Source organism: Tupaia chinensis, unplaced genomic scaffold (assembly GCF_000334495.1).
Source record: "Tupaia chinensis unplaced genomic scaffold, TupChi_1.0 Scaffold000217_1, whole genome shotgun sequence".
Lineage (NCBI taxonomy): Eukaryota > Metazoa > Chordata > Mammalia > Scandentia > Tupaiidae > Tupaia > Tupaia belangeri.
The window spans coordinates 5,350,071-5,363,916 of record NW_006159692.1 but is presented as its reverse complement, the minus strand read 5'-3'; the positions used below and the strand labels follow the sequence as shown (position 1 = coordinate 5,363,916).

Here is a 13,846-nt window from a genome sequence, read left to right as displayed (position 1 = left end):
GCCTCGCTCTAAGCAGCACCTGCAGCGAAGCGCGGCGCTCCTGCGGGGCCCGTCACACCCTCCGGCGCGAACGGCGCGTCCGGGGGGTTGAATTCCGCGCGCGAACGGCGCTTCCGGGAGTTTGAATCCCGCGGCTGCGGGGCGGGGCACGTCACTGCCGGCGCGGGCGAGGCCGGCGGGACCCTGGTGGCGAGGGCGCGGCTCCCCGATTGGCTCTCCGCGCGGGCTCAGACCGCAGGTTAGTGATCTCAGTAAATGTCTTGTGCTTATCCGCTTTGGGAATGAAGCAAGTCACTATTTTTCAGTGAGATAAACCCTGGGACTAGTTCCCCTAGGCTGGGACTAGTTCGTTCTGTGTCCTTGGGCATAACTCACTCCTCTGAGTAGTTTCTCTCCGTAGAACATGGATCTGGGAGAACTGGATTCCCAAGAGAGCACAGCCTCCCTCTCTGTCTTCCCTTTGGACTGAGCCTGTATCCTGCCGAAGTCAGGGATAGAACAGCCGAGTGTAACGGAGGGAGAGCTGAGGGCGCGCAGGTGGAGCGCTGAGACTGATCCCGACTCCGCCCTTGGCCAATTCTGTCCACACAGCAAGCTCTGGTCCTCCGCAGCGCCCTGAGAACTCTGTTGCTGCGAAGCACAGGAAGTGGTTGGCAGGGCCCACCTTCCTCTCTTAGATCTATTAACTCACTGGAGATTGAAAACAGGTAGATACGCATCCTGGAAAGGCAGTGTTGTACAACGGTTAAACTTCAGGTTCGGACTGCCTGAGTTTAAATAGGTCCTAATGGCCTCTTAACGAATGTGTGATCTTGGTTCATTATTTCGTCTCTCTCTGAGCCACAGTTTACTGATCTATACAACGATGCAAATACTTCCTACGTCATGGTGTGGACGTGAAGATTAAATGAGAGAATTCATAAAACGTGCTTAGCATTTGGTAAATGCTCAATGTTAGCCATTATCAGACAAAAGCCACACTCATGTTCCTGAATAGAAGGAATGAGAAATCTTGAGGGAAGTTTACAGAGTAACGTAGTAATAATAATAATAAACCCATCCAAGAAGACCATGTTTGGTACCTGCCTCCAAGGAGTTCCTATTTCTGGGGAAAGTGAACACCTGTGATTTCCTTCCTATCTGCTGTGTTACGGTATTATCAGGTGGGACTGGGGTGGGGTGAAGTCCACGCAGAAGTTAAATCAAGGTATGAACTTTATTCTTAGCCCAGAGTTTAGGTGAGGGACAAAATGACTTTCTATAAGCCTTCTGAGCTACTCTTTCTCTGCCCACGTAGGCCGGCTCCTTACCTCTCAGGAGTGTACATTCACTTTTACTTAATAAATTACTTTTTCTTTCACACACACAAAAATTACTTTCCATAGAAATCTCTAAGGATGAGAAAGAATATCTTCTGGCTCACATTTGAGCCGACTTGGGAGGGGTGGGGGTGGGGTAGGGCCTAGGGCCTAGAGGCGTGACACCTGACAGTCTGGCAGCTGGGGATGTGGGCCCAGGCCTGCTGGGCCAGACACGCCAATTCCACACCTGCTTCTCTGAGACCTCCTTTTCTGGCAGGAGCTGCATCTGATAGTGGAGGTCCCTGAGGACGAGGAGCTTATTGGCCTGGGTGTGTGTGTGTGATTTTGTAATTGCCCCTGCTAGACCTGCAAATCTATGTTTGCTCCTTAAGATCAACACTGCCAGCCTTGGAAGTAGAACTACAGGAGCCGGTCGCTTTCCACAAGGTCTCACAAGGTGACAGCGCTTTGATGTGGACAGTTCACTCAGGGATGTTCTAGGACAAGGATTCAAACTCATCTTTATTCATATAAACAGAAAAATGTGACAGCCAAGCACATTCGATATTTATCTCAGCAGGTGAGCTCATTTTCTTCCCAGCAGGAAAATGTTCTTGGGGAACCAAAGCAGTCTGAAAAGGCTGCTGAAGGGGCTTAGAGTTATTAAATGGGAAGGGGGAGGATGCTGTAGATGAGGGCACCGCCACCTCTGAGTGGTTGCACCTTCCAAAGGCTGCCCGTGTTTGCGCCAGCAGGCAAACCAGCAGAACTTTCCGCACCACTGGAGCACTCCCTGCTCTGTCCAGCACGGTAGTACTCACTGCGTGTAGCTATTGAGCTACTGAATTGTGGTTGTCATCGAGGAGCTGAACTAGAAGCTTTACTTTGTTTTAATATAAGTCAGTTCAGTTATTAGGATACTTTTAGGTGTGTTTGGAACAATGTGGGTAAGTAAGCCTATTTTTCTATTGCACATTTTATGGAATCTAAATACAGATCATGTACTTCTGATGAAAAATGTGTGTACACATTGAGATGTCGAAGTATTTAACAGATTTCAGGCTTAATGTAAAAAAAGACTATGACATTTTGCACTCTAATAGTTTATCTTTCAAGTTGAAATGGTAGTATTTTGGATATATTTGGTAAAATAAAGTGTGTTAAAATTGAAATCACCCATTACGTTTGACTTTTTTTAGGTGGAGGATGGTTGCCATAGGGTGTATGTGCTTGCCTGAGAGAGACAGACAGAAACAGAGAGAGGAAAGGTGAGAAGTCACCTGCTAGGCAGGGTGGCCCTTTCACAATCCCTGCCCCTCCATTCTCCTCTTGGGATTTTGGGCATGCTTACAAACGTGCCCAGTGTGATTTTCAAGCTACCAGGTCCGGGACTTGAACTATGGTCATCCATGTGAAAAACCAGCACCTTAACCACCATGCCACATGCTGGCCATTGTGTTTGGCTTTTTAATGTGGACTACTGGAAAATTCAAAATCTTAAACGGGGCTGATGTTACATTTCTGTTGTCTGCACACATCAGTGTTGTTTAAATGCAGACAAGGAGGGATGACTAAACCTCACCTGCTACAGATGCAGTTTCCCCTCCGTAGGGACCTTTTGAAATAAAGCAAATCCAACCCCGTCACACATTCCCTGTCACACACAGACAGCACTGTATTCACTTGCCATTGTTCCTTGGATGAAGAACTGAAACGCCGTCTGTCTTCTCCGGCTTGGTAGAGACCAGTCCCCTGGACCTCCCAGTCCAGTCTCAAACCAGCCACAGGACGCCCTTCACTCCTTCCTGCCTCAGGGCCTTCCAGGCCCCGCCTGGCTGCTCTGCTCACAGTTAGCCCCTTTCCTGCTTCCTTTGCAGGTCAAGGCAGTCCTCCCCACCTCAGGGAGGGCTTCCCTGCCTCTCAGAAAAGGGGATCTTCTGGGATCAGCAGATGGCAAGATGGTTACGTTGCCAGACTCCCACGTAGTTGACCGTGGTTCAAGTCCTGGACCTGGCGCTTAAACTCACACCACACCGGGTAAAAGAATAGAGAAGGGATTGTGGTGTGACCATCCCCTCCTGGGGGTGGGGGAATTTCTCGTTCTCTGTCTCTCTGGAAAGCACATGAACCCTATAGCAAAAATCTCTAAAGGGACCAGCAGTTGGAGTAATGGCTATGTCGCTGGACTATCATGTAGTCAAGTTGCAGTTCGAGTCTGGACCCGGTGGCTTAAACTCACGCCGGGCATGTGTGTGTGCGTGCCCAAGATCCCAAGAGGAGAATGGAGGAGAAGGGATTGTGGAGTGACCATCCCCCTGGGGGGTGATTTCTCACTTTCTGTCTCTCTGTCTCTGTCTTTCTGGTGAGCGCATGCGCCCCATAACGAAAACCTCTCCAAAAAAAGAAAAAGAAAAAAGGATTTTGTCTCTTTACCTTGTATTCGAAGCATTCATCGCTGCTGTGACTGCACGTCTTGGTGTAATTCTTTGACTGCATCCTTTCCCCTCTAGACTGAAAGCCCCTTGAAGGTGGGGGCCGTGTCTGATTTTGCCAACCACCACGTCCTCAGCATCCAGAAGAGTCACAGCGCTCAGACCGATGAGTGTGAATGCCTGACCGAGGTTGCCTCTGACCGAAACAACTGTGGAGAAGCAGGTTCTTTCCTCTCTTCCTTTCTGTTCCCAACATTCCCTGACAGGCCCCAGGTCGTCCTTGAAGAGCCCCGTATGACGAGAGTCGGGTAGGCTCACTGCTCTTTCCTGATTAGAGTTCAGCTTCAGCCACCAAAGGCTGCGTTTTATATCAGCAGCTAGGGAGACTTCAGCACCTGCTTAACCAAACTGGGCTTCAGTTTTGACATCCTTAAAGCGGGGATCATAAGGTAGGACTCCATGGGAGAGGGTGGTGGAAGGCCTGAATAAGGCAAAATAAAATGTTCAGGTAGCACTTAACATGGAGTGAGCACTCAGCAAACCTGCCTGTTAGTGACAGCAAAGAAGGCTGTCCAAGCGGGTATCCACTTGTCCACCTCGGCCCACCGTGTGAGTGTCTCACCGTGTACACGACGTCCCGCCAATGTGAAATGGCCTACATTCCCAGCACGCACTGTGTGCATTTGTGTAGCTGTATTTCACATCACACAGTCACACACACATCAACCCAGCCACTGAGACTCAGGCCAACTGTCAGCAGTCACCTCCTCCAGGGAGCCCACCATAGCTGCCCACTCCTGCCCTATTAGATACTGGCCTCTTCTGTTCTCTCCTCCTGTATTGCTGTCATCTCTGTATGGTGCTATACTCCCTTGTGAGCTTTCTGCAGAGAAGCAATGCATCTTATTCATCTCTGTAGTTGTTATGGTGCCCAGCACCAAGCAGACTTCAGTAGCAGCTGAATAAATGCATGTGTCCATGAATGAACAAGGTCCTTACAGAAGAACCACTGGGAACCATTTGTCTATCAAACATTTCGACAGGAATTATTCTTTCTGTAAAGCATGACGTTTAACATTATTCTACTTTTCCCAGTTCTATTTTTTTCTAGGTTTATATTCAAAAATATGTTCATACTTTCTTGGAGAAGGTCAGATCCATTCCTGTCGTATATTTAGCTCCTCCGTTGCCTTGAATAATGACAAGATGATGGAGCCAAATATTATGGAATATACTTATCTCATCCTGCCCCAGTTAGACTCAGCTACTGCCAAGCACTTTTTAAAGGACTGAAATTCATATGAGCCAGATATTAAGGTATTTTAAAATAGTATCTACTGCTGTGTAGAACCCTATAATTAAGCTACTAAAAAATAGTATTTTAGTTCTAAAAGGCATTTGAGTTTTCAACGGAAATAAATCTTTAAAAAGTATTTCAGCAAACAGATCTTAACAATGGGCCCTTTATGTGCCAGTTTGAAAATTGCCATTAGGTAAAACTTAGAATTCTGTAAAACTGGGATTGGAATAAGACGCTATGAATCTCTTTATTTCTCTTCCATTAATTCCTCTTTGCTACCCCTAGTACTTGGCTCCTTGAGTCTTGATTTTTTGCTAACTCTCCCCCTCCTCTCTCTACTTTTTAGAACGTGTTTATTTCTTCCAAGAAATCGAAAGAGGGAAAGTGAGAGACAACGCCATCAAAAAGTTCTTTACACATGATCCACCTGCAGCTTCAGTCAGCTCTGGACCTTGGCCATGCATATGTCCAGGGCCCTCAGGGAAGCCTCCGGACACGAACATGGAACCTTGCCATGGGGGTCAGCCTCCAGGGACAGCACATTTTACTGCTGCGCCACAGTCCAGCCCCTCCCACTTTCTCTCTTTCTCTCTCTCTTTTGCCCCAGTGTTCCAGGCAAAACTGTCCCTCTCTTAGACAATGCATGAGTTCACTTGAAGAGAGAAGTGAGAAATAATGAACGAACATGTGAGCGCTCAGCTGAGGTGAGGCTGGAGACGGAGCTGGGCTTGGAAGACGCTGGGCTTGAATCCTGGCTCCTTTTTAGCTCTTGAGCCTGAATTCCACCTGCTGTAAGGACGAGCGTGGGAGTCCTAGCTCACAGAGCTGCTGGAAACGCTGGAAGGTAGGGCACGTGAGCACACGGGTGGCATGTGCCCGCCGCTGGCTGGGAAGCTGTCGGGTCGGAATTTTGTCTGCCTTAGACTCTGCCGATGACCCAGCACCTCACTCACGGGGCGGGCTCAAGTACTTGTAGAACTAATGCACATCCTACTGGTGAAGGAACGGTGGATCTCATTCTGTGCTAATGAACGCTTCCATGATTTTCCCAGAAGGAAATACTTTTCTGTGTTTTACTTGTGGCATTTGTTGGACTCTTAAAGATACAGCTCTTCTTTTTCTTTTTTCTTTTATTTTTTTAATTTGCTATAAGGTGCATGTGGGGGGAGGAAAGGGGAAAACCCCCCCCCCAGGGGGGGGGGGGAGGGATGGCCATGCCTTCTCCTCCATTCTCCTTTTGGGATTTTGGGCACACATGTGCCTGGCATGTTTTGTAAGCTTCTAAGTCTAGGACTCTCCCTGAGTTTCTTTGTCTCTATTTCCAGATGTCCTTCTTCTTGTAAAGACACTAAACATGGAGCCAGCAGATGGCATCACCTAGATTCCCCACATGGCCAACTATGGTTCGAATCCCGGACCTGGCAGCTTGCTTTCTCACTTTGCCTCTCTCTGTGTGTGTCTGTGTGTGTCTCTCTCTAGTGAGTGCCTGTGCCCTATAGCAAGTTAAAGATAATAATAATAACAAATAAAATAAATAATTCTTAGGAAAAAAACTAATTATATTAGATTAAGGGCTCACCCCAATCTGGTATGACTTCATTTTAACTTAATATGTTTGCAGAGACCCTGTTTCCAAATAAGGTCACATATAGGTTTAGATTTTGAAGGACATTATTGGACCTAGTACATGCAAATTAGCAACAAGATTGGGATCTAGGGATATTGTAAGGGACACGGTCCAAGAGAGTGTCACAGTAAGTCCAACCTGACTGCTGAGGTTTGAATCCCAGCTCTGTCACTTGGTAGCTGTCACCTTTAAAAGTTACTTAATCATTTGATTTTTTTTTAAGAGAAAGAGTCTGGGGACCAGCAGTTGGCATAATGGTTACGTCGCTGGAATCCCATGTAATCGACTGTGGTTTGACTCCCGGACCCGGTGGCTCAAACTCATGCCGGGTGTGTGTGCGCGTGCGTGACCAAGATCCCGAGAGGAGAATGGGAGGGGAAGGGATTGCGGTGTGGCCATCCCCCCTGGGGGGTGATTTCTCGCTTTCTGTCTCTATCTTTCTGGCAAGCGCACATGCCCTATAGCAAAAAAAAAAAAAAAAAAAAAGAGAGAGAGAGAGAGAGAGATCGTTTGTTTCAGAACATGTGTGCTCGCCAAAGATACAGAGAGAGCGATAGAGAGATGGAAAGTGAGAAGTCACCCCCCGGGGGAAGGCCATGCTACAGCCTCTTCTCCTCCACTCTGCTCTCAGGATTTGGGGCACACATGCAGACACACCCAATGTGAATTTTAAACTGCCAGGTCCAGGACTCGAACCGCAGTCAACACTGTGGGAGTCCAGTGACATAAGCATTATGCCATCTGTGGTCCCACATGTGACTTCATCTTTCCGTGCCTTGGTTTTCTCGGCTATGAAGTTAGGTTACTGTGGAACCTACCTCATAGGGTAATTGTTAGGATTAAAGGAGTTGAAGCAGCGACTGAGCAGGGTACCAGGGGCTGCTGCCTGTCCAGACGGCAGAAAGGGGAGTGGCAGGCTGGCGGCGAAGATGCCGGTGGTGATGGTGCAGAGTAACCGTGCATTGCCTTTGTGTAAAGCTGTGCAGTCTCTAAAGCCCACAACCATGTTCATATCCCACCAGTGAATCATCCCCACCCAACGCTCAATGCACACACATGCACATGTGTGCGCGTGAGTAAGCACACATGCACCATGCCTGCACACACTTCCCGAGCTGGACTGAAATGGCCTGGAGCTTACTGACTGGCAGCCTCTGAGCACCTCTTCCCTTCCCTGATCACTGCCTCCCCTAGTTCCTGCCTTCATCTCCTACTCACGTGGGTCTCCTTTTCCTCTTCTCAGTAAAACACAGCTCAGAGCTGCCCCTGGAGCCTGGGTTCCTGGGAGAGACGCTCTGAGCTCAGGCCACACCCTCGGTGGTCATCTTCCCTACCTCTTAGTTGTTCTGTTTTTGTTTTTGTTTTGTTTTTGAGAGAGACTCTGCTAAAGTGTGCATGCACTGGCCAAAGAGACAGAGAGAGACAGAAAGCAAGAAATCACCCCCTCCCAGGGGGGATGGCTATGCCGCAATCCCTTCATTTTCCTATCGGGACCTTGGGCATGCATGCACACATGCTGGGCGTGTTTAAAGTTGCCGAGCCCAGGACTCAAGCCGTGGTCAACTACATGGGAGTTCAGTGATGTGGCCATTTGGCCATCTGCTGGTCCCTCTACCCCTTAGCTTTAAGTTGCCACTTTCACATACCCTGAACTTCTCAGATATTTATTGCCAAGGGTGAAGACGATGGCGTTTCTTCCAGCGCACGGCCACTGCAGAGCTTCTTAAAAGCAGGCCTGGCCCTTTTACTGTGGAGCCCCTTACTACTGACCCGCCTCGCCGGCCTCTGTTTACTAGAGGTTCTACATGACAGTGACAAACGGGAGACTCTAGGCATCGCTGCGGACTGGGCATGAACACTTTGACGGCTCCCTTCACATTTGGATGGTATCTTACTTCTGCATGTATCATATTAAACATGCTCAATGTACCTTATGCCATATTCAAAGTGATATTTTCTGCTGTAAAAATGTGAAAGGATTTTAAATAATTATGGCATTGAAAATTTGGATTATGAGTAATGAACTTATGTAGACTAGAACTTCTTGGTAGTTACGAATACTCAGGTTGTCTTTCACAGTGTGGAAATCTGACAACGCTGTGTTATCTGCAGATGAATTTTTTTTTTTCTGCCAGAAGGTGCTTATACTCTGCCAGAGAGAGAGAGAGAGGGAGGAAAAAAGCATCCCCCAAAATAGGGCGCAGACATATTGCAATCCCTTCTCTTCTACTTGTCCTTCCTGTTGGGGTTTGGGAGCACACACACACACACACACACATCCAGTGTGTTTTCGAAGCCCCGGGTCTGGGATTCAAACCATGGTCAACCACGTGGGATCTGGCTTCCCTTAACCACTGGGAGCCAGCCTGAAGTGAAAATTTTACAGATACTGAAAACCTACTGGGGCCAGCAGATGGCATAGCAGTTATGTCGCTGGACTCCCACATGGCTGACTGTGGTTCGAGTTCCAGACCTGATGGCTTAAAAATCGCACCAGGCGTGTGTGCGTACATGCCCAAGATCCTGGGAAGAGAACGGCAGAGAAGGGATTGCAGCATGGTCATCCCCTTGGGAGTTGATTTCTTGCTTTCTGTCTCTCCAGTGAGTGCATGTGCCCTATGGCAAAAATCTCTCTAAAAACCCCAGCAACTAAGCAATGAGCATTAGTACAATACTGTTAACTCCTGACTGGATTCCACCTAGTAGTTTACTAATATAGTAGTCCTCTGCTCTAGCGTCAGCGTGCCATCCGGGCACCACCTTGCAGCTAATCTGTATGCCTCGTGGTCGTCTTAAACCTGTGACAGTCTTTGCTTTTGAGAAACTCACTGAGCTGGAAGAATTCTTTTAGGTTAAACTACGCTTTTTCAATGCACTTGTGCTTGCTTATTGATGGGTCTTCTGGATTATGTGTTCAAAAGCAAAAACAAGCCTGCTTCCTTCAACTCGTGTTTCCACCTTTTCTTCTGAAACGCAATGACATCCTGATCCGAAGGCAACTTGCATTAATGGCGTGCTATAGAATCACAAAGCGTGGACTCCTGGTGTGTCCACGCGTAGCTCACCGCGTGCTTTCACCTCCCCTGCTCTCTTACAGCAACCGTATCTCCATTTTGCGGATGAGGAAACTGAGCGGTTAGGGAGCTTACTAAGGGGCCAGCCAGCAGTAGACTGGGCGGTTCCAGTGCTGGACCCATCAGCTTGAGAGCTACAGCAGGCACACGTGCCCAAAATCCCAAGAGGAGGATGGAAGAGAAGGGACTGCGGTGTGGCCATTTCCCCCAGGGGTGATTTCTCTCTCTCTCCCTCTCTCTGTCTCTGTCTCTCTGGTGAGCACACACTCCATAGCCAAAACGAACAAATAAAAATTCCTTTAATTAGGAAAGAAAGAAACTTCCTAAGGTGCTAAGGTGGTGTCGCTGAAGGTGGTGACGCAGGAGCGCATGCTCAGGCCGACTGCTAACCCCAGGGCTCTTCGTGTGACCCCAGCCACCAGCTTACCTAGCCTTAATGCGCCCCCTGGGACGGGAAGACGCTGCACTCGCGGAGGTAAAGAAAGCTTGGAGAGCCACTTCTCTATTTTCATCGAAGGGAGCTTTCGAAGGACCAGCAAAATTTAGGTGCCCAGCTCTCACCTCTAAAGGATTTTGAATAAATTCTATGGTAAATCGTTTTCTGAAGCGGAGGCTCAGCCCCCCAATACATTAATTTTGTAAACCCACATTCCGGCACTTGGATGCTTAATAGCAATAAGCTGTTATTCCTATGTTGTCCACTAGAGAGCGCCATTTAACTGCGTTTGAAAACCTGCAAGCGTTTGCAGAATGGGTGTGTTCAACAGTATCAAAAGAAACGGCAAAAGTAAAATGAAAAAAAAAAAAAGTTGAAAGATTAAGTAAAGTTTTAAAACTCCACGAAACTCCGAAAAGAATGGAACGTGTGGCAGGAATCAATTCGGGTCCACCACATGGTTGCTCCCTTGCCGGGAGCAACGTTTTAGTGGGTTTCCTACCCGCCCACAATTATTAGCTCCAAATCTATTTTAGTTTTATTTGTTGCACATTATTTCTAGCTGAGGTTTTGCCCTTTTCACTTCCACATTTTTTCACAGTCGTGAGCCTGTCCTGCGGCACCTCGTGGACTACGGGAGCCTGCGTCTCAGTGGACGCGTAGCCTTCGGTGAATAACCTGCCCCAGGTCCACCCTCTGCGCTCGCCCCTTCCCGCTTCGCGGCGAGAAATCCTGCGTCGGCCGGGAAAGGGCGGTGCAGCCCGGAGCGCCAGCGCCAGCGCCAGCGCCAGCCGGCCTCGCTTCATTTGCCGAAACTTGCTCTCTGCCCGTTTAGAGCCATGCTCCGGGTAATTGTGGAATCTGCCAGCAACATCCCTAAAACGAAATTTGGGAAACCGGATCCTATCGTTTCTGTGATTTTTAAGGGTAAGAACGTGTTCTCTTTCGGAAGCCTTGTTTGGGAATGTTAGCTCCTGGGGCTCAGTTCTCTAGAAGTCTGCCTGGCGGTGGCGGATAATGCAGAGTCCCTCAGCCTGTTACCTGGGCAGGTCCGGGGAGAAGACCGCTGTGTGTGGAAGGCGCGTAATTTTCCCCCGGGGCTTACTTATTGAATGACCTGCTCTTGTTTAATAGTGGGATTTCTGTAGGCCCCTAGGGGGAAACATAGTCGCCACATCACAGGCTGCAAAGTCTGCGTTGGTTCAGAGTAAGAGTTTGAGCAGTCTCCTAGGCAGTTTTACTTTCTCTGCTTTGAGAAATGGGTGAAGCAGGAAAAAGCGGGAAGAAGGTCTTGGGAGGCACCACTGCACCGTTCAACAGCCCCGGGCTGCTTCCTTGTCCCTGGGTTCTGGAGGGGATGAAGGCAGCAGTTTTGAATTAGCTCATTTTCATGTGATTTTGCAACTCTTTGTAATTGTTCATCTCCAGCAGTTGTGTGTTTCTGTATGTTTTGTAGCTTTTTAAGTTCTCCTAGAAGAGCGAGCTCTGGACCACCTGCCTGTGGTTTGGGAATCTGATCCTGACTTGCCAGATGACTTTGGGCAAATGGCTTCATTTCTTTGGGATCTTACTTTTCTTTTCTGCAAAATGAGCAGGGAGGGCTTGAACTGGATGGATCCTCTTTAAAGCTCCTTGTAATTCCAGAAGTTATTTTCTAGGACATGTCGTTGTGGTCGCAGTGGATGGGGACGGGGTGGCTGGTGTGTTGGCGTGTTCCCAGGCATTGTAAGCTCTCTGGGTTTTGGTTGCTGTGATATGACTGAATCTGGGTTTGGGGCTAGATCCATTTTCTGCTTGTCTGTGGTCACTGATAAGATTGCGGCCGGCTCACTCCTTGGCAGGAGGGATGGGACCGAGAGGGCATGGCAGAGGGTGGGAGCCCTGGTAGGCACACGTGTCCTGGCCACGCCTTGGTACAGTTCTCGTTTTCTCGGGAACCTACTTCTCCCTTCCGGTTTCTGGGTGATCTATACCTTGTCTGTGTTCATTTTTTTCTCACTATTTCTCTTCTCGCCCTCTGAGGGAGAGCAAGAAAATTAAAGAAATGAAACCCAAAGCTGTCAAATGGATATTTAGTTTAAAATAATAATAATAATACAGAAGTACAAGTTAGACTCTTAAAGGACAGTGTGGCCTGAAAATGCAGTTAATTAATATCATGTAGTTGCGGTATGCCATAGTTCTTCTATATGTGCTAGTTTTTTTCTATACGTGCTAGTTTTTTTCTATATGCGCTAGTTTTTTTTTTTATTCTTTTTTGTTTTTCTTGAAGCAATTAAGTAATAGAAGTAGAACTCGGAAAGTTTGTATCCTTCATCATTAACCTGTGAAGACATGTGAAAATATACTGGTTTCAACCTACCGATGTCATTATTTGGGGCAAGTTACATAAGTTATAGAAGAATTGGAGTTAACACTCTGATTGTTAACATTATTGAAATCTGACTTGTTCTTTATCTGGAGTGTATATGCGTTGAACAAAATTTTAAATGACTAAAAATATGCCAAAGGCTATGAACATCGACACTCAATTGCAAGTGTTTATGGAAAACTTCAGGTCAACTGGTGGCATGGTGGTGAAGGCGGCTGGATCCCACATGGTTGACTGCACAGTTCGAGTCTCGGAACGGGCACCTTGAAAAACACGCTGGGCGTGTCTGTGTGCATTCCCACAATTCCAAGAAAGTGGAGAAGGGATTGTGGCATGGCCATCCTGCCTGGGGGGTGTTTTCTCACTTCCCCTCCTATAGCAAATATATATTTAAAAAGAGAAAGTGGAAAACTTCAGTTAAATTGGCAAATATAGTCTATCCAAATTACACTTACTAGGTTACTTAACTGGAGTCTTTTTTCAGGTAGCCTTTGATTACGCAGAATGAGCAGTCAAGTCATTCACTCATTCATCTAGCAGGCACCCTGACAGGAAAAAGAGCCCGGAACTTGGAGTGGAAACATCTGGACTCTGGCTGACATTAAATATCTGGTGACCTTGACTAATCCCAATTTAACCACCTGGGTCTCAAGTTCTCAGTTGTGCATGATGGGAATTGATCTCCTTTAGAGTCACTCAGAGTTTAAGATTATATAATTTGTGGGACCAGCAGTTAGCGTAATGGCTATGTCGCTGGACTCCCATGTAGTCAACTATGGTTCGAGTCCCAGACTCGGCGGCTTAAACTCACGCCGGGTGTGTGTGCGTGTGTGCCCAAGATCCCGAGAGGAGAATGGAGGAGGAGGGATTGTGGCGTGGCCATCTCCCTTGGGGGGTGATTTCTCACTTTCTGTCTCTCTGTCTTTCTGGCGAGTGCACGCGCCCTGTAGCAAAAACCTCTCCAAAAAAAAAAAAAAAAAGGAAAAAGAAAAGATTCTATAATTTTGCTGGTTCCACGTATCGAATATCTGCTTCAGTGAGATATGAAACGCGCCACCTTAGATACAGAGGGGATGCTGTAATACATGGGGCATGTTCCTGGCTTCCAGTCTATCCCAGGGGTTACAACAATGTGATAGCAAGTCTTCCGCAGAAGCGACTCCCAGCTTTGAGCACCGTGTAAAATGCGGTAAGGTGACATTCTGACTGGACAGAGGGTACTTACACCATGACCAGGTCCACCGGAGATTGGCCAGGTGTGCTGGTGATGGCGAGCCGGGTAGGGTAGTGATTAGGAGGGAAAGA

General features: G+C 47.8%; 1 protein-coding gene and 1 long non-coding RNA gene across 4 annotated transcripts in view; both read left to right on the top strand.

Moving 5' to 3' along the window:
* Positions 1-212: 212 nt before the first annotated feature.
* On the top strand, positions 213-6,084 carry LOC102495687 (uncharacterized). Of its 2 annotated transcripts, none has more exons than XR_001370341.1 (5): positions 213-238; positions 1,694-1,881; positions 3,812-3,956; positions 4,829-5,050; positions 5,380-6,084. It is a non-coding gene; the product is annotated as an uncharacterized LOC102495687 (long non-coding RNA). The 2 variants fall into 2 exon arrangements; XR_334445.2 differs by lacking the exon at positions 213-238 and adding an exon at positions 287-707.
* Positions 6,085-10,614: 4,530 nt separating this feature from the next.
* The window catches only part of MYOF (myoferlin), a 197,264-nt gene continuing 194,032 nt past the window's right edge, over positions 10,615-13,846 (top strand). For both annotated transcript variants that reach the window (XM_006147643.3, XM_006147642.3), the window contains exon 1: positions 10,615-11,097. In XM_006147643.3, coding sequence (XP_006147705.1) covers positions 11,010-11,097 — 88 coding nt within the window. In that variant the 5' untranslated portion in view covers positions 10,615-11,009. The remainder of the gene's footprint in view (positions 11,098-13,846) is intronic.